General features: G+C 39.1%; 1 protein-coding gene and 1 long non-coding RNA gene across 5 annotated transcripts; both read left to right on the forward strand.

Moving 5' to 3' along the window:
• The first annotated feature begins 2 nt into the window (after positions 1 to 2).
• LOC133657596 (polyribonucleotide nucleotidyltransferase 1, mitochondrial-like) lies at positions 3 to 8,165 on the forward strand. Of its 4 annotated transcripts, XM_062059095.1 has the most exons (9): positions 3 to 276; positions 352 to 458; positions 4,281 to 4,386; positions 4,459 to 4,508; positions 4,777 to 4,860; positions 4,936 to 5,019; positions 5,110 to 5,216; positions 7,033 to 7,070; positions 7,133 to 8,165. In XM_062059095.1, exons 5-9 carry the CDS (start codon positions 4,803 to 4,805, stop codon positions 7,203 to 7,205), a joined length of 360 nt encoding a protein of 119 aa, XP_061915079.1. In that variant the 5' UTR covers positions 3 to 276; positions 352 to 458; positions 4,281 to 4,386; positions 4,459 to 4,508; positions 4,777 to 4,802; the 3' UTR covers positions 7,206 to 8,165. The 4 variants fall into 4 exon arrangements, 3 of the variants coding, with proteins under 3 accessions (XP_061915079.1, XP_061915078.1, XP_061915077.1); XR_009827290.1 differs by lacking the exon at positions 5,110 to 5,216; XM_062059094.1 differs by lacking the exons at positions 4,936 to 5,019; positions 5,110 to 5,216; positions 7,033 to 7,070; positions 7,133 to 8,165 and having other exon boundaries at positions 4,777 to 4,870.
• A 7,400-nt stretch (positions 8,166 to 15,565) lies between these two features.
• On the forward strand, positions 15,566 to 16,334 carry LOC133656917 (uncharacterized). The gene is made up of 4 exons (XR_009827199.1): positions 15,566 to 15,726; positions 15,880 to 15,971; positions 16,087 to 16,164; positions 16,272 to 16,334. It is a non-coding gene; the product is annotated as an uncharacterized LOC133656917 (long non-coding RNA).
• Positions 16,335 to 19,709: the final 3,375 nt, after the last annotated feature.

The raw sequence follows: 19,709 nt of genomic DNA on the forward strand, positions 1-19,709 counted from the left end.
TTGGACATAAATGATGTAGCGGCTGGCTACGGGGTGTTAGCCAATGGCTTTGGCCGGGGGGCGGGACTTCCGGTGAAGTTAGGGAAATTACGTTGTTGACAGGAAGTGTGGGGGTTCGAGTTTTGCCGGGAAAGGAGATAGGCGCATGTTGGAGCTGTTGTGTGCCTTAAATGCATCTTGTACAATAAATGCAAGATAACTGCTTGAGTGTGTGCAGACGAGCTCGCTTTGTGGGCCCGGGAGGCTACAACCTTAGTAGGTTACAAGCTCAAACAGGTAACATCGTTTTGTTTGTTTCTTTTTGTCGCCACAATGCAAAGTGTGAAACGCTCTGTTTGGTGTCCTTTTAAGGAGTGACAATAAGTCAAATGGATGGGGAGACTTTCTCCGTGTTCGCTCCCACGCCAGGAGCCCTCAGCGAGGCGCAGGACTTCATCTGTGAGATCTGCAAAGATGATGTAAGTCTGCACCATGTTTTTTTTTTAGACGGGCATGCTAAAAAAATCAGAATCAGCTTTATTGTCATTACGTACGGTAACGAGATTAAAAAAAGGCTACGGTAACTAAATTGTTCATGGGTGCAAACTGCAAAGACATGTACCAAACCATAAACATATACATGCATATTTGGTCTCTTCAACAGATGTGCATATTAGGGCTGTGAATCTTTGGGCACCACACGATTTGATTTGATTCTTGGGGTTAATGATTCGTTTCAAAATGACTCTTGATTCAAAATCAATACTGTTTTAATAACATTGGGTGCCAGTTTTATGATTAACTACATTCCTCCATAAAATAGACAGCTCTGATAAATGTGTGGTTTATATTATATTACTTAAAAGAAAACTGGTTTTGTTTAACAGAAGAGAAGTATCCAACACTTCTCTTTTTCTTTTCTTTTTCAAGTTGAAAGTTAGAGCACATACTCAGAGCTCATTGTCTAATTCCTGTACTGTTTTATATAATTATAATACTAGTACTACCGGTAATTAACTACAATTACAGATATTATAATTACAGAAAGAAATGCCACCCAAGGGCTCCTTATTGTCATCCAGTCCTTACATGTTTTTTGTGATCACCGCGGCCTGAAATGTCTGAATCTGGGGCAGTATTTTCAGAAAGTTGTGTCAAAAGTTGCAATGTTTTGAAGCTTTTTTTTAATAAATCCTTAAAAATTCTTATTAGATTAATTTTTTTAATCAATGTTATATATGTTTCTTGTAAGCCTTAACCTCAAAAAGCACAGGATTTCAACAAAAACTGAAAAACAGTCATTTTATACCATGCAGACTTAAAGTTGGACACTAGATGGCAGTAAAAGCACAAACTCAGAGCTCATTGTCGAATTACTGTACACTTTTAATTCATTTTTACTAATACTAGTACTAATTAATTATAACTACGGAAATAAAGACCACCAAATGCTTCCAACTGGAGAACGACAATGTGCATGGAGCAATCAGTGGACCAATCAGCACGCTTCGTCTGGAGTCAAAATGACTGCATAAGCCATGACAGTTGTGTGTGTGTGTGTGTGTGTGTGTACGTGTGTCTCATCTTAACTTGCGTAACAATAGGATCTATTAAGTCAGTTCTCTGTCATCTTACTCTCACACACATTAATCAGAAAAGCACACACACACTCTTTCTCTCAGTAAGCCAACTTTCAAGAGTGTCTAGCTGACCTTTGACCTGCAGAGCATTATTGTTGCCGTGACGACAAACACAATGGCGCTGACGAGTTTTCCTCTTTTTCCACTTCTGCATAAATCCATTTGATGTCATTAAAATTCATCAAGAGCAACGTGTGTGTATGTTTACCTTTTTCCTGTCTTACTAGTGGTTATTTTGTCAACTGCAGAGAGTTGCAGGTGTTTATTATATCGTATTACTGTATATACAATACCAGTCAGGTTTTTTCACACATTCTCATGCTATTTAATGACTGTATATTTTGTATTTTTTTATATTTTAGAATATGTTAATCATTAATAAATATAAAACCATTTTTTGTGAGGGACATTTTAAAATATTGTTGCCCGAAACATTTTAAAATGTTATATTTTAGTATTCAAAAAATATTTTCCCCACGAATAATTAAAATAAACTAAATAAATATTTGCATGTTATATTATCTAATTCATTATTCATGTTTATATTAATTAAATGTAATATGTTCAATATTTACAACGTATGTATGTATATACACTGTATATATATATATATGAATATATATTTATATATATATACGTATATATATATATACATGTGTGTGTATATATATATATACGTGTGTATATATATATATATACACGTACATACATTTATATGTATATATATATACGTGTTTATATATGTATATATATATATGTATATATATATATATATACATATATACATATATATAATTATATATTTGTATTATATACAAAAGTATGTGTGTGTACATATATATATATATATGTGTGTGTGTGTACAGGATGTATATATCAATCCATCATTTTTGTACCGTTAGTACCTCTCGGGGTCACGGGGGGTGCTGGAGCCTATCCCAGCTGCATTCGGGCGCCACCTCATTGCAGAGCACTTTTATAAATGATGACAAAACATACTGTATTAGTTAGTATAAAAGTATATATAATTATATACAATAGATATATGTTATATAATATAATATATTTGAAAATGAATGCAGTATTAAATGTAATTCATTTTAATACATCAATTTTAAACAATATGACGAAATATACAGTATCAGTGTGAATATACAAATACTAGTATACAATATATATATTTATATATATATTACGTACAATAATATATATGAAAAGAAATGCAGACTAAGAATACAATAAAATTAGAAAGTGTTACTGTTTTATTATCCATTCATTATAAACATCAGCAACTATAACCTGGTCTATGGCGTACTCTAGTGGTAATTTGCAGAACTGCATATGAGAAACCGGTGGGAGAGACATTACAACTGCAGACTTTCATATAACGGTACAGTGCCACTGTAAGTAGATAAAGCATCAATATTTTTAGTAACAAAATACGTTTTATGATGACTTAGTAACTTCTTTGCTATCTGAAAAGGGCCAAAAATTCTTTATTGTAAGCATATACTGAAAGGTAGATATTTGAAAACCTACTTTTACATTTTCCCCATCATCATTTCTCTGTTTGGATGAGTTGATATTGTTACCAGAATTGTGCATGTATTTAGTAAAGGAGTGATGAATAAAATGTATTTTATTTTGAAGGGAAAACCGACATTAAACCAGCAGTAGTCTATGTAATAAAAATCAGTTGTGCAATGAGATTATAATAAAACTAATTGGATTTCATGACTTTGATTGATTGAAACTAGAGATGTCCGATAATATCGGCCGATAAATGCTTTATAAAATGTAATATCGGAAATAATCTGTATCGTTTTTTTTATTATCGGTATCGTTATTTTGTTTTTGTTTTTTTTATTAAATCAACATAAAAAACACAAGATACACTTACAATTAGTACACCAACCCAAAAAACCTCCCTCCCCCATCTACACTCATTCACACAAAAGGGTTGTTTCTTTCTGTTATTAATATTCTGGTTCCTACATTACATATCAATATAGATCAATACAGTCTGCAAGGGATACAGTCCGTAAGCACACATGATTGTGCGTGCTGCTGGTCCACCAATAGTACTAACCTTTAACAGTTAATTTTACTTATTTTTATTAATTATTAGTTTCTATGTAACTGTTTTTATATTGTTTTACTTTCTTTTTTATTCAAGAAAATGTTTTTAATTTAGGTCCAGAGACTTGTTAGGTCAATCCAAGTTTGGTATTGGTTATCGGTCTCATAGTAGCAAAAAAACAAAACAAGTAGAGATGTCCGATAATGGCTTTTTTGCAGATATCCAATATCGTCCAACTCTTAATTACCGATTCTGATATCAACCGATTCCGACATATGCAGTCGTGCAATTAACACATTATTATGCCTAATTTTGTTGTGATGCCCCGCTGGATGCATTAAACAAAGTAACAAGGTTTTTCAAAATAAATCAACTCAAGTTATGGAAAAAAATGCTAACATGGCACTGCCATATTTATTATTGAAGTCACAAAGTGTGATAGTGACGGCTGTCAGCAAGACAAAACCATCTACGTCTCAGTTAATGTCTCTAGTGGTACGCCAACATTCACACGCATCATCTATACATTCAAGGGGAAAGATGGTGCTCCAGCTGCAGTGCAATGTCTTGTTTATTCGCAGGTGGACTACAGGCATAGGGCAGCGGCGGCCGACAGGATCCCGGTTAACTATTTACGGCGAGAGCTGGGCACCACTGAAAATGAGATTCTCACCAACAGACTCATAGGTGACTTACTGACATTTCGTTTTCCATATTCCTTGCTAATATACACCGTTTATTTTGCTTTCTGATCTTCAGACAGATCCATCCTGCCTCTTTTCCCCACTGGATACTTTTATGACACCCAGGTTAGTATCGCCCACCACTATTGCACACTACCCCTACCACGTAAATGACACAAGACACAATTATTTTGCTACCCGCTTACTTTGACTTATTTTCAGTGGATAGTTCATCTCTACTGCTATACAAGCTCTACACAGACTACTGTAAAGTCTAATATTTTGATAGTAGTGTTTCTCTCATAAAAATGAGTGCAGAAATGTGAGGATTGTACTCACTTTAGTTATAATTGTATTGTTGATGGTTTGGTCAAGTGTATGAACGACTTTTCAGTGGCAAAGCGGGAAATTCTGGACCTCATGAACAAATGCATAGCAGAGCCGAGGGCAGTCAGGAAGGAGAACGGGCCAGTAGTTGGTGAGTTTTGGACATAAATATGTAGAACTCCTGACTTCAAGCAGAATAAGCAGATCGCTGCTTGTGTGTGTGCAGAGAAGGTGCACGTTCCTGTATCCAAACAAGCTCGCTTTGTGTGCCCGGGATGCTACAACCTTCGGAGGTTGCAAGCTCAAACAGGTAACATCGTTTTTTTGTTTGTTTCTTTTTGTCGCCACAATGCAAAGCCTGGGGCAGTGTGTGAAACGCTCTGTTTGGTGTCCTCTTAAGGAGTGACAATAAGTCAAGTAGATGAGGAGACTTTCTCCGTGTTCGCTCCCACGCCTGGAGCCCTTAGCGAGGCGAAGGACCTCATCGGGGAGATCTGCAAAGATGATGTAAGTCTGCACCGTGGTTTTTTTTTTAGACGGGCATGCTAAAAGAATCAGAATCAGAATCAGCTTTATTGTCATTACGCACGGTAACGAGATTAAAAAAAGGCTACGGTAGGGCTGGGCGATAAAACAATAATAATATATATCGCGATAGACATGTGATCAATATCAATAGAAAATGGGGTCGATAGAACGTTCGATAATTTCACTGAGTTCTGTTAGAAAAAAATAGGAAGAAAGGCGGAGCCGGAACCGCACGGCATTCTGGGGTGTGTAGGCAGAGGAAGGGCTTTGGTCTCTCAACCGATCACGGCCGAGCCTGAACCGCAAGGCATTCTGGGAAATGCTAACAGGAAAAAAAAAAAAAAAGCAACAACGGCTAGCTGACGACGAGGAGTGAAACGAAACGGGAATATGAGTGCGGCAGCACGAGAGGAAATTGTAAATAAAAAAGGAAACGTCACGTCACCAGTTTGGCAGTATTTGGGATTTTTTAAAATCCGATACGAATCACAGTAATACTGTCTGCAAACTTTGCAAGGTCGTCGTCCCGACCAAGTCTGGGAACATGACAAACTTATTTTACCACCTGAGCCGCTCTCACCCGCTGGAGTACAGCAGTATCAAACAGCCACAACCATCTACATCAGCCGGTGCAAGTGGAACAGCACCGAAGCGGCAACAACAGACCACCATCGTCTCGATGGTGGTCTGTTGTTGCCGCAGACAGTATTACTCGGCAGCAGTGCCATACGACAAAAATTCAAAACGTTATAAAGAAATAACGGATGCAGTGGTGTATCAATTAGCGAAGGACATGCTACCGCTCAGCATAGTTGAGAAGTCTGGGTACAAGAATCTCATACACGTGCTCGACCCCCGTTATGTTCTACCTGGCCGAAAGCACTTTTCCAAGACAGCTATTCCTAAGCTTTACACAATGTGCAGGGAATCCGTGGAAAAGGAGATACTGAAGTTGGTTTGATTTTTCCATAAATGACTGAAGAGGGTAACAGGTTTGTTTTGTCACAGATGTTCAGACGCAGGTTTATTCCGATGTTTACAATATTCTGTAAGACATGTTTGTTTCTGCTTGCTTAATGTGACTGTTATTTATTTGCATATATTGTTACCAATATGGCTTTAAAGCCTGAGTTGTACACTATTAATTTCTTAATTACAATACTTTGCACATTTTGTTGGCTTAAGCATTTATTTAATGTCAATATTTGCACATGGACCAGTATTTTCATTTATTTGACTGTTTTTCATAATGCTGTTTATGTTTATGGGAAACACTGCATACTCACACTTCAACATCTCAGTCATTTAAATGCTGCCTCTTTTTTAGGGCAGCATTGCAAATGAAAATATGTTCCTAATTGTCTTTCCTTGGAGGACTTTAGGTTGAGTAAATATATGTAAACTAGGAAGTGAGGCTGCCAGTGTGTTGCTAAATGTTTATATACTACAATACCCAGAAGGCTTAGTGCTTTAAACAGGACCCGGAAGTAGCAATAAAAAGTTGATATATTGTTACCAGTTACAGTTGACATGCACGTTTAAACGCCGCTCAGATACAAATTTGACTGGCCAAAATATGCGGGGAAGTTGTCAGCATTAGAAAAAGATGCAAGGCTGCAAATAATTTGCGGAGATTGGTTGCATTTGCGTCATCTTCCAGCAATCCTAATCAAACTAAATTTTCATTTTTGAGAATTTAGGTACTAAGATGAATATGTATTATTGTACAAATGTATACATTTCAAAAGGCTTTACTCTGTGTGTGAATGAAGAAGTGTTTTTTGATGTTTTGCAGATGGATTTTGCTGCTGTTCACGCCGCTACTGAAATAAGGTAAACACATGCGCTTAAAAACATGTAATGCGTGTTTTAAATGCGTCCCTGTATTTTTCCAGCAATACCGTGAATTCTGACGACTACACAAAATCCAATTTGATGGAGAAGATCAGAGATGATAACGAACAGTGAAACAAAGAACAGAGCACTGTGTGTGTGTTAACTTTTCCAGGCAGTGTGTGTAGCAGTAGAGCCCAGGGGGTGTGAGGGGGATTTTTGAGGGGATGAGTGGGTGGATGGTATCATCACCTGCTTCCACCTTGGACAGCAGCCGCTGGTTCGGCCTCGGGGAGAAGTCGGGGAGGTGGAGAGGTTAGGTCCCGTTGTAAAAAAGCTCTTAAGCTGATGGATAACACAGGAGCACAAAAGAAATGTGCTGTTAATGGCTGGTTTTCTCCTCCTCCTTGTGCCGCACATCTACTAAGCTCCATCTGGACCACACTGCACGTCTGCTGCCCACCCCAGAACAACTGTTGATTATATTCATTAGCGCTTCTGAGCATACCCAGGAATCTGTTGTTCTTGTTGTCAAAGCCAGCCAGGCAGCTTTATGGTTCTTAATTAATATACTTAAGCTTTCCCACGTGTCCATTAACCCCCCTCTATTGTGTTGTTTCCACCATAGATTGTCAGATCAGGTGTCAAGTGGTTTCTCAGTAAAAAAGTGTGTGCGTGTGTTTGTGTTTAAAAATAAAATAAAAGAGGAAACCCTTTTCTTCCTATTGTTATCGATACCATTTCAAGTTCCGTTTCCAGGAAGGTGTGCGTGTGTTTGCACATGTATTTTACATCATATTGAAGCAGTTCTTCACAATTGTTCTCGTGAGGGGGAACATGCTTTATCAGTATCATGCGGTATCATGCGTGCTCATTGTAGCCATTAATCCTGACTTCCTCATTTAGATTTAAAAAAAATCTTCACAAATTGTTTTTTTCATTTGTAGGTTGAATTGTTTTATATATTGTTAATGTTTCTGATAATATCGGTCTGCCGATAATATTGGCCGATAAATGCTTTAAAATGTAATATCAGAAATTATCGGTATCGTTTTTTTATTATCGGTATCGTTTTTTTTATTTTATTAAATCAACATAAAAAACACAAGATACACTTACAATTAGTGCACCAACCCAAACAACCTCCCTCCCCCATTTACACTCATTCACACAAAAGGGTTGTTTCTTTCTGTTATTAATATTCTGGTTCCTACATTATATATCAATATATATCAATACAGTCTGCAAGGCATACAGTCCGTAAGCACACATGATTGTGCGTGCTGCTGGTCCACTAATAGTTCTAACCTTTAACAGTTAATTTGACTAATTTTCATTAATTACTAGTTTCTATGTAACTGTTTTTATATTGTTTTACTTTCTTTTTTATTCAAGAAAATGTTTTTAATTTATTTATCTTATTTTATTTTATTAATTAAAAAAAACAAAACCTTATCTTCACCATACCTGGTTGTCCAAATTAGGCATAACAATGTGTTAATTCCACGACTGTATATATCGGTATCGGTTGATATCGGTATCGGTAATTAAGAGTTGGACAATATCGGATATCGGCAAAAAGCCATTATCGGACATCCCTAATTAGAATGTACTACTATTCTTTGAGTTTATTTTTTAATTACATTTTTCAGGATCAGTGTAAAATAATGAATGGCTCAAATAACGATTTTTTTTAAAAATCTCAAGCAAATTTATGCACTTTCAATATAAAACAACAATGTTAATAAAGTTATTATTTTCTGTACAGTAGGAAGGGAATTCATATGGCCCTATTGTCGCAGTTGACCTGATACATGAAACATGACAAATTGGGGCGGGTGCACTATTCACTTTAGCCGCCAAATGGCAGTAGAATGTTGAATATTTTGACCACAGCATCTGTATATAGACACACTGTCTGCAAGCTAACCATCCGGACATCTATGCAACAGAAAGTAGACCAAAGCTAATATGTTGAAATTACTCATACTGTACTGAATTACTGTTACTATTAAAGACAGTTGTGTAGGAGCAAGACCACTTACTCTACCACTACTTTGGTTATACACCATGGGCAAGCTTGTCCGCCAATTTAATAAGCTAAGATACCGGTACAGTGCACTTTAATCGATGTCCTCGGCACACTGATAAGTTATTTGCACAACGTGACAACCCAGAAGAGCAGATTTGTCATTTTTTAAGCTACCGCACTAAGAAAGACAGGTGTGTGAGATATATAAATGTTCTAGCTTTATAACATTGGTTGCTGTATTTATTTATTTTTTGTCCTGTCCAGCTACTCAGGCAAATCATGGTTGTTGTATTTAAAGTGACAGTGGCAACAACACCAAATCTACCCAGGAGTGGGGCCCATATGAATCCCTTCTCTACTATAAGTTGGTCTACCGTAACCTCTAGACCAGGGGTCACCAACGCGGTGCCCGCGGGCACCAGGTAGCCCGTAAGGACCAGATGAGTAGCCCGCCGGCCTGTTCTAAAAATAGCTCAAATAGCAGCACTTACCAGTGAGCTGCATCTATTTTTATAATTTTATTTATTTACTAGCAAGCTGGTCTCGCTTTGCCCGACATTTTTTAATTCTAAGAGAGACAAAACTCAAATACAATTTGAAAATCCAAGAAAATATTTTAAAGACTTGGTCTCCACAATTTTTTTTACTTTGCTTCTTATAACTATCAGAAAGACAATTTTAGAGAAAAAATACAACCTTAAAAATGATTTTAGGATTTTTAAACACATATACCTTTTTACCTTTTAAATTCCTTCCTCTTCTTTCCTGACAATTTAAATCAATGTTCAAGTAAAAAATTTTATTATTATTGTAAAGAATAATACATAAATTTTAATTAAATTTTTCATTTTAGCTTCTGTTTTTTCGACGAAGAATATTTGTGAAATATTTCTTCAAACGTAATTTTTTTGAATTAAAATTCAAAAAAATTATTCTGGCAAATCTAGAAAATCTGTAGAATCAAATTTAAATCTTATTTCAAAGTCTTTTGAATTTATTTTAAAATGTTTGTTCTGGAAAATCTAGAAGAAATAATGATTTGTCTTTGTTAGAAATATAGCTTGGTCCAATTTGTTATATATTCTAACGAAGTGTAGATTGGATTTTAACCTATTTAAAACATGTCATCAAAATTCTAAAATTAATCTTAATCAGGAAAAATTACTAATGATGTTCAATAAATTCTTTTTTTTAAGTTTTTCTCTTCTTTTTTTCGGTTGAATTTTAAAGAGTCAAAATTGAAGATAAACTATGTTTCAAAATTTAATTGTCATTTTTTTCCGTGTTTTCTCCTCTTTTAAACCGTTCAATTAAGTGTAAATATCATTAATTATTAATAATAACATAGAGTTAAAGGTAAATTGAGCAAATTGGCTATTTCTGGCAATTTATTGAAGTGTGTATCAAACTGGTAGCCCTTCGCATTAATCACTACCCAAGAAGTAGCTCTTGCTTTCAAAAAGGTTGGTGACCCCTGCTCTAGACTATAAGCCTCTACTTTTTTCCTACGCTTTGGACCCAGCAGTTTATAAGACAAAGTGGCTAATTTATGGATTTGAATAAATAATAAAAATTATTTTATTTTGGAAAAAAAAAACTTGCAAAACACTGACAGGGTGGTTTATTGTTTGTGCTACGGCGCCATGTTTTGGACGAATTCACTTTTCATTTAACGGCAGTGCTTTTTTTTTACAACCGGAGTTCCGTTCAGTCTTCTAGCCGTCCATAGCATTTCTACTCGTACGGATTCTTCATTCATCATTTCGTTTTTAAATGTTACAGTTTAACTAAAACTGTTAATACTTCCTAAACTGTCCCATGTGTGATGTCTGTAGGAGTGTTTTCATGCATATTTGTACGTGCTATCGTAATGTAATTGCGCTAGCATCGTTAGCATTAGCTAATATGTGTTACGCTTACGAGGCATTGTAATGCCGAAGGTCGTCTTTTCAAGATGCAGAGGGATGTCAGGAAGCGGCTTGCAGTTAAGTTGCAGACCAAATATGCTGCGCGGTGCCCACGGCACGGAAAACAAAAGAGTAGCCAAATGAAGCTAGTAAGAAAATACAGACTATGAGCGTAAAACGAGAGTGTAACTTGTTGCATGGGAGCAAACAAGACCACCAGGCCGAGTGAGGCCAGCGCGTAAACTAAATAGCCCTCTGATTAGTGCCCGGACAACAGGTGAGCGTCTCGAACACTAACCCGAGGCAGCTGAGCACAATCTGTCGTCCTGGCAACAGAAACAAACACAAGGTGCTGAAAACTCACATGATACTAAAAAGTTAACAAACTGTGATCCGAGCAGCGAATCCTAACAGTACCCCCCCCCCTTAAAGGACAGATTCCAGATGTCCCTTGACTAAAAAAAAAACTAGAACCCAAAAAACAAGAAATAGTTCACAAGTCAAGGGCGGGCGGAGGGAGGACTTGGTGGTGGGTCGCCAGGCCACGTGTCCCCGAATCCACCGGGGAAGGGTCAGGTGGCGTCGGCGAATGGAACGCTGCCGCTGGCGAGGCGGGCGACCACGGAAAGGCCACATTCGTGGCCGCCGAGAAGGTGGGCGTGAGTGGCGCCAGAAGTTAAGCAGTCTCTGAGTCCTGCAACAAAGTCTTGGGTGTCGCTGCTGTTTGCGCCACTGGCGTCCCTTCACTGACCTCTGAGCGAGCTGCTTGTGCAGTCTGACCACTCGAGGTCGCTGAGACAATGATGAGTTCGAGGAAGGTGGTGGCTCCCTGAGAAGGCCCACCGAAGACTTGGAGAGAGCAGACGTCGCCGTGGAAGCATGTGGAGTTGCCGTGGAAGCAGGAGGCGTCGCCATGGAAGCAGGAGGCGTCGCCATGGAAGCAGGAGGCGACGACGTGGGCGGAGTCGCTGTCGTTGCCGTGGCAGCAGGTGCTGGTGCGTGAACCAGTCTGGGGACAGGTGCTGGTGCGTGAACCAGTCTGGGCAGCTGTGCTACCTCCGTAGCACAGCTCCCAGCACTAGCCCCCCCGCCCCCCCCCTCAAGAAGCGGATACCAGACGCGTTCCCTGTGTTCTGGAATCTTCTCTAGGGGCGGGTGGAGGGAGGTCAGGAGGGGGGTAGACTCCTCCCCTCTCGATTGTCCAAAAAGTCTATTCAAAAAATATACACTTTGTATAACTGACATGTGAGACTGTAAGGTTAAATGTGTGTCAACTTGGGGAGTCTTCTATGCACCGAAGATAACACAAAAAGGCATGATAATCCTCCATAAATAAACTAAACATTACCAGCACTCTCAGCTTCTGGTGGTTCAGCTTTTCCTTCAAGAGCAGCCAGCTTCAACAACTTTGGGACCATGGTTGGGTCCCATTTGCGTAGAAAGATGTCTGTCTTGTTTGGAAAGATCTTCTCAAACTCTCTGTCGATCTGTTAAGTTTTACCAACAGGACAACACAAGGGTGATTAGATAAGGTTGTATGCAAATCCATTTGAGAGTGCAGGTGGTGATTAAATTTACTGACTTACCAGATATGGCATATCAATGAACCGAGGGTAGTTCTCAACAATCTCTGCCAGAGTAGGCGACTGATTAGATATCCAGTATCTTCGGTGGAAGTTGGTTTTGTCCATACCCATCTTGATCGAAGAAAGATTCTCCGGACTAGGCTTCATCCTTTTCATCACAGTTATCCATTCTTGGACAGACTCATCCCTTTCTGTAACTTCTTCAAGTCGAACAGTGACTTCAAATGAGCCACCCCTTCTGCAATAACGGCGCCGATCATCCCTTAGTTTTCGGCGGTTATTCCTCAGCTTATCTTCCAGAAAGCCAGTGTGGCATGTTGGATCATAGAAGTGTTCCTTTACAACACAGAGTACAAGTACAACGCAAATAAAACAGTGATCTAATGAGCTACTATCAGAATCAATCGACGTAATGTGTGTTTCTCACTCTTAACATCATTTCCTTACATATCCTTCATTTTCGTCCTCCATTTTGATGTTAAGTGATGGGTAAAGTGTCACAATGGTTCTGGCGAGAAGTTTTTTGTCCGCATTTACTGGATAACTGAGGAAAAACATACTGAACAAGAAAAAGGACACATTAACATTGGGCATAACATTAGACCTTCTGTAGTTCAAAATAAAAGTGACAAATGTCTACTTACAATCCTATTTTTTCAACAAGGAAACTGACGGCAGTTGTTACCAGTACCCTTCTTCATTTTTCTGTAAGGGTCCCATTCTCCTCGTACAGGGGTCGGCAACCCGCGGCTCCGGAGCCGCATGCGGCTCTTTGACCACTCTGATGCGGCTCAGCTGCATATTTGCCGACCCTCCCGGTTTTCCCAGTATACTTAACGACCCTCCCGATTTTCCCAGGAGACTGCCTCTCCTAGAAATCTCCCAGGGCAAATATTATCCTATTTTCACTCTAATTACTTAATCAAGGGCATGCCCTAATGGCACTGCATTAATTGTCCTCTATAGCATTTACAAACTGCGTGCCAGCCCGGCAACATGTTATATGTTGCTTTTACTTGCACACGTAGGCGACAGCAAGGCATACTTGGTCAACAGCCACACAGCTTACACTGACGGTGACTGTATAAAACAACTTTAACACTGTTACGTTACAAATATGCGCCACACTGTGAACCCTCACCAAAAAAGAATGACAAAGACATTTCTGGAGAACGTCCGCACCGTAACACAACACAACAAATACCCAGAATCCCATGCAGCCCTAACGCTTCCGGTCTACATTATACACCCCAGTTACCACCAAACCCCCCCACACATCAACCCCCCCCTCTCCGTGCGTCGGTTGAGCGGAAGAGTTAGGGCTGCATGGGATTCTGGGTATTTGTTGTGTTGTGTTAATGTTGTGTTACAGTGCAGATGTTCTCCAGAAATGTGTTTGTCATTCTTTTTTGGTGTGGGTTCAAAGTGTGGCGCATATTTGTAACGTAACAGTGTTAAAGTTGTTTTTGTACGACTACCGTCAGTGTAAGCTGTGTGGCTGTTGAACAAGTATGCCTTGCTGTCACTTAAGTGCATTCAACATGTGGCCAAGCAGGTACACTGTTTGGGCAGGCTGTAGAGGGTGCTAAAAGCAGTGCCAGTACGCCCTGAATTTTGGGAGTCTCCCGGAAAATTGAGAGGGTTGGCAAGAAAGACGCTATCAAGCGCCATTCAATTAAAAGTCGCGGGCCGCACTAACATTAAATTTCATTATTAAGATGCGTGCCGGTGCGTGTGTCAGAGACCCCTGGTTAACATAGCGCAAAGCAATTTAAGGTTTGTATGCGGTGTTTTTCATTTTAAACCTACAACATTTTTTGTGGCTCCCATTGTTTTCTTTAATTTGTGAAACTTTCCAAAATGGCTCTTTGAGTGGTAAAGGTTGCCGACCCCTGGTCTAGTCGCCGTCCACTTATTCAGCATCTAATATGGGTAATATTTCAGAAAAACGCTGTATTGTTCTATCAGTCAATGTGTCAGCTTCTGTTTTTGCCGGACGTCGGAGCACGGCGCATCAATTGAGCACGGCACATCAAGTCCGCACAGAGCAGAGCGGATCGTGCGGGACAGGAATTAATGTACAAAATAAAACACCGGGTTAATTTTCAAAATAAAATGCACGTTTACGGCGGATCACATTTCTCTCACAGTAGAGTTTTAGATATAAGGTTATTGTGACTTTGCTATTACTGTGTGGGTTAACAAAATAATAATAATAATAATGATAATAATAACAATAATAAGAAGAAGAACAATGATAATGATAATAATAATAATAATTATTATTATTAATAATAATAATAATTTCAGCATTCTGGGGATATAAGATGTAGGTTATCTGTTAGGAATGTTGCCATCTGTATTTAAACTTGATTCATGTTGATTATGCCTGCAGCCCAATGCCAAAAAAAGAAAGGATACAGCCCTCTACTGGCCCCTGGTCCATATTTTTGGCCCTGTATTGGGTTTCAGTTGTTTAGTCTGACCATTAAGTGAGATAGACCATAAGTTACAACTTGATGGTGTTTTCATCAAGTTAAGGGAAGAAGGACAGATTTTCCCATTGAAGTTTTTTCCATTTGGGTATTTATTTTTGTATTTTTTTTCAAAGTTCATGTTGCACTGTTCAATGTTCAATATTAAAGTGCTTATCTTTAACAAAAAATAGCCTAATAATAAACCAGTGTTTTGTTGCTTTTCATGTCTTCCAAGCCTATGATAATGTGAATTAACTCATTATGACCATAATTTGTTGACACAAAAGAAATGGCAATCACTTTTACCTACAAAGGACACACAGCTAAGTAGTTAGCTTCCTATTAGCAAATTTAATTTTACATTAATTTCCATATTGTGTAAAGGACCTAAAAAAAAATTCCTGCCCTTTTCTGACTTTGAGCCCCTGCCCCTCTATAATCATGTGCACGTCCCTGGTCCTGAGACCTCTTCAATAACCTTTTTTATCGTTTCCATATCAATTCCGTTACAATCAGTTGAAGTCTTAGATTTAAACATTTTTCATGATTGTGACTATTTCCTCCTGTGTCACATTACTGAGGAACATGGAGTTGGGATTTGCAATCTGAGGCAGAGAATGAGGAGCTGCCAGAAAAAAGGAACAGGAAGCCAGTGTAAGTGTGTTCCGTCTTGTTTTTGTCATGTTTCTACAGTAATAGGAAGGTTATTTCCGGTAGCATTCAAAAATAGACCAGAGATGCTTGTACTATATGCATATTTGGCAATTTTGGTATTGCAATAATCCTAATGATATGGTTACCCAACAGCCATCGTCTCGGGGACTCGGATGATAGTGAAGAAGACCCGGGAAATGGTGACCTTGCATCTCTGGGGTTGGCAAGCCAATTGCACAGACAGAGTAAGGAATAATCTCTTAACATTGAAAAAAACGAAACCACCACATTAATATTAAAGATATGGTTAACATTCTTAGTGCTAAAGATATTCCCCTCTCCTTGTATCCCTTCTCCCAGCTCCACCGTCTCGCCGAGTGCCAGCAAGAGTCATGAGTACTTGTCAACTCGACTCCTCAACTGGAGATAACTTTCTAAGTAAAGACTGATCTCTGAAATAATATCTCAGCATCCAGTAACCATGGTTAACAGATCACAAACATTTAATACCAATGTATCTCCCTTAACACCTCACCATGGGGAAGGACGCATTCATATGCCTTCACCAGCACCTGCATTAAACATGCAGAGAGTTACACAAGGTAGGGACTGATCTCTGAAATATTAGTGTATAGATAGGCCCCTTGGGTATTACCAGTCATGGTTAACTGATGGCTCTCTCACAATGCCCACCTCACTAGAAAGTCCCTCCTCGACTCCCTCCACCCCCTTCACCAGCAGCCCTCAACATGTGGCAGACAGAGGAGCCTGAATCCAGTCTGGCCTGCAGGCCAACATGGCGAGGGGGAAGAATGGCCGACAACATTTCCTGCTCTGGTGAGCAATAACTGACAAATACCGGATGGTCATTCTGTGCCACAAATTTTGGAAAAAATTCAAATTCACAAGCAATCACATATTTTCTTCAAACTTTGTCAATAACTTTTGTCATTAACTAAGGTCAATAGCTAATGTCAGGATTATGAGTAATGAGGATAAACACTGAAACATGTTAATTTTATACTGCGGTTTGTCAACAGCGCCTGAGGTAATCCAGATCATTAGCCTGCTCGAAACTATTAAGCACAACCAAGACCAGCTGATTGCGAAGGTAAACTTCTTAAGCCTTGAATAGGTCAATAATTCATAATGACATTGATTTTGATTCATTATTATTTTTTAAAGAAAGAAACAGCCTACATGGCAGCTTTGTGTGATAAGAGTAAACATTGCTACATTTTCTTGTTACATTTCACCTGTTTGCTCTTTAAATACCACTTTTAATGTTTTTTATTTATTTAGATCGTATTTTTTTTTAAATGTGCCCTGGGGCCGTTAAAAAATTACCCGGAGGCCGCAAATGGCCCCCGGGCCGCACTTTGGACACCCCTGGCCTACACGAATACAAACATAGAATGATAGTACAAATATAATAAGAAAACAATGTCAACCTCCCAAAGTTGGGTTATGGATATCTATTTATGCCCCCCACCCCCAAACCCCCGCCGCCGTCATCCAACAGAGCCAAACAAGTACTCTGATCAAGGAACCAAATAACGATATTGTTTAAACATTTTGGATGTCTTGCACACCTATACCCTGATCACAAATTCATAGTTTACGCACCTTATTTTAACCACCTCCAGTAACTTTAAGTCATGTTTTTTTCTCAAATGTAATCTCCTTAATACCTATCACATATTTTGTATTGTGTAAGCATACTTGGCTTTGGATGCTACATACCATAAACATAAACGTATCTGTCTTGTAATTTTGTTTGATTACAGGTGCTGTGAGTAAAAATGTGTTGACAAGGTCAGCCACGGACGCTGAGGTCACCAAACACGCCATCAGGTGGTTCAACTTGGCGGGGGATCGGGCAACGAGGAGACGAGTCCCGCTTCCACCTCCTCAGGAGGAATAGAGATGTATATGTATAAATAAACAACCTTTTATTGGACTTCTTGTCATTCACCAGCTATTCATTTTCTGATATGTTAGCTGTGCATGGAGCAGCGTTTCCTTGAAGTTGTAGCCCAATAGATTAAATATGTATATTTACTTTTTAAATATATATTATATATATTTACTTTATAGAGTGAATTGACCATTTTCTGTTTCTGCCTATTGACAATATTGTTAGTTTAAAAATACAAGGCAATTCATATGTAAGCCTATATTGCTGTAGTATAGTGTTGTGTCGTTTGCGAACGATTCGTTCGAAAGAACGAATATTTTGAGTGAACGTACTGAACCGAATCACTTAATGAACTGATTCGTTCCTTTCTCAGTTCAGTTGAGCTCCGCCGCGACCATGCCGGTATGAGTGGAACTGGCGCATTCTGTGACTCACTGAACCCTCGACGTCGGCGAACGATGCAGCCAATGAGAGGGCGGGGGGAGGGACTGAGCGAACGAATCGTTCACCGCGGATTAACGACATGAATCACTCACACACATCACTCAGGGGTGATGTGTGTGGGGGGGTTTGTGCTAGCGGGGCGTGTAGACTGGGAGAGTTAGGGCTGCATGGAATTCTGGGTATTTGTTGTGTTGTGTTTATGTTGTGTTACGGTGCGGAGGTTCTCCAGAAATGTATTTGTCATTCTTTTTTGGTGTGGGTTCACAGTGTGGCGCATATTTGTAACGTAACAGTGTTAAAGTTGTTTTATACGGTCACCGTCAGTGTAAGCTGTGTGGCTGCTGACCAAGTATGCTTTGCTGTCAAATTCGTGTGCAAGCAGAAGATGCACTCAACATGTGGCCAAGCAGATACACTGTATAAGCAGGCAGTTAGTGACGGGATCGGCAGTTCTTTTGACCGTACTGAATCACTAGAATCAGTTCCTTAACTTGATTTGTTCAAAATATTCGTTCACCGAATCACCTCCCACCCACCCACCAAAAGTAAAAAAATTGGGGGGGCTTGCACAGTACAGTGCAGACATTCGCGGGAGAAACAGCAAATAGGGTGAACGTGAGTCCCCACGAACTGTGTAGGGACTCGTGTTAATCTAACAACAGCAACAGTTGCAGTAGAAGGGATAATAATAATAATAATAATAATAATAATAATAATAATAATATGAATCAGAATTGATCCCCAAGGAGAAATTCATTTTTGTTACAATAACTGTGTAAATAATAGCCTATGTATGTGTACATACATTAGTTATTATTTTTATTTTAAATCTTCTCAAAACAGCCTGCCCTACACTTAAACCCCCGCCCCTTCTTTCTGTCTCCTCTACTAGTCTACTCTCATAACTTTATGTGTTGAGATAATGGGGACGTGTGTTTGTTTTCATGTGGCTTGTTTTCATGGGATCGGCAGTTCTTTTGACTGTACTGAATCACTAGAATCAGTGACTGACAACGGCACACTGTGGCCGCAGTTCAGTACGTGAACCGAATCACTTCTGCAGCAGCAGTACAGTTTAATTGCAAATCAGCATTATTATAATGATGATGATAGCTACTAAACAACAACAACAACAACAACAGTTGCAGTAGAATGGATGATAATAATAATAATAATAATATGAATCAGAATTGATCCCCAAGGAGAAAATTATTTTTGTTACAATAACTGTGCAAATAATAGCCTATGTATGTGTACATACATTAGTTATTATTTTTATTTTAAATCTTCTCAAAACAGCCTGCCCTACTCTTTACCCTCCGCCCCTCCCCCTCGCGTCGCTGCTGCTCAGCCTGCACGGACTTTCTACTAGTCTACTCTCATAACTTTATGTGTTGAGATAATGGGGACGTGTGTTTGTTTTCATGTGGCTTGAGTCAACATTAGTCGTTAGCTTGGAGAATGAATGGAGAACGGATGCCAATGGCATGAAACATATCCCCGCGACGGGAGGAGAATCACTCGCGGCATTGGGGCAAGCAGAGCAGAGAGCGAGAGCGTTGTCGTTCACTGAGTGATTCATGTCGTTAATCCGCGGTGAACGAATCGTTCGCTCAGTCCC

This window comes from Entelurus aequoreus, linkage group LG09 (genome assembly GCF_033978785.1).
Source record: "Entelurus aequoreus isolate RoL-2023_Sb linkage group LG09, RoL_Eaeq_v1.1, whole genome shotgun sequence".
NCBI lineage: Eukaryota > Metazoa > Chordata > Actinopteri > Syngnathiformes > Syngnathidae > Entelurus > Entelurus aequoreus.

Bases quoted from the DNA above. Each gene is read 5' to 3' on its own strand.
- LOC133657596 (XM_062059093.1), top strand. From the start codon at position 4,761: ATGAACGACTTTTCAGTGGCAAAGCGGGAAATTCTGGACCTCATGAAC. The intron at 5,217-7,032 runs GTAAGTCTGCAC...GATGTTTTGCAG, and splicing joins GGGAGATCTGCAAAGATGAT to ATGGATTTTGCTGCTGTTCA. The intron at 7,071-7,132 runs GTAAACACATGC...GTATTTTTCCAG, and splicing joins CACGCCGCTACTGAAATAAG to CAATACCGTGAATTCTGACG.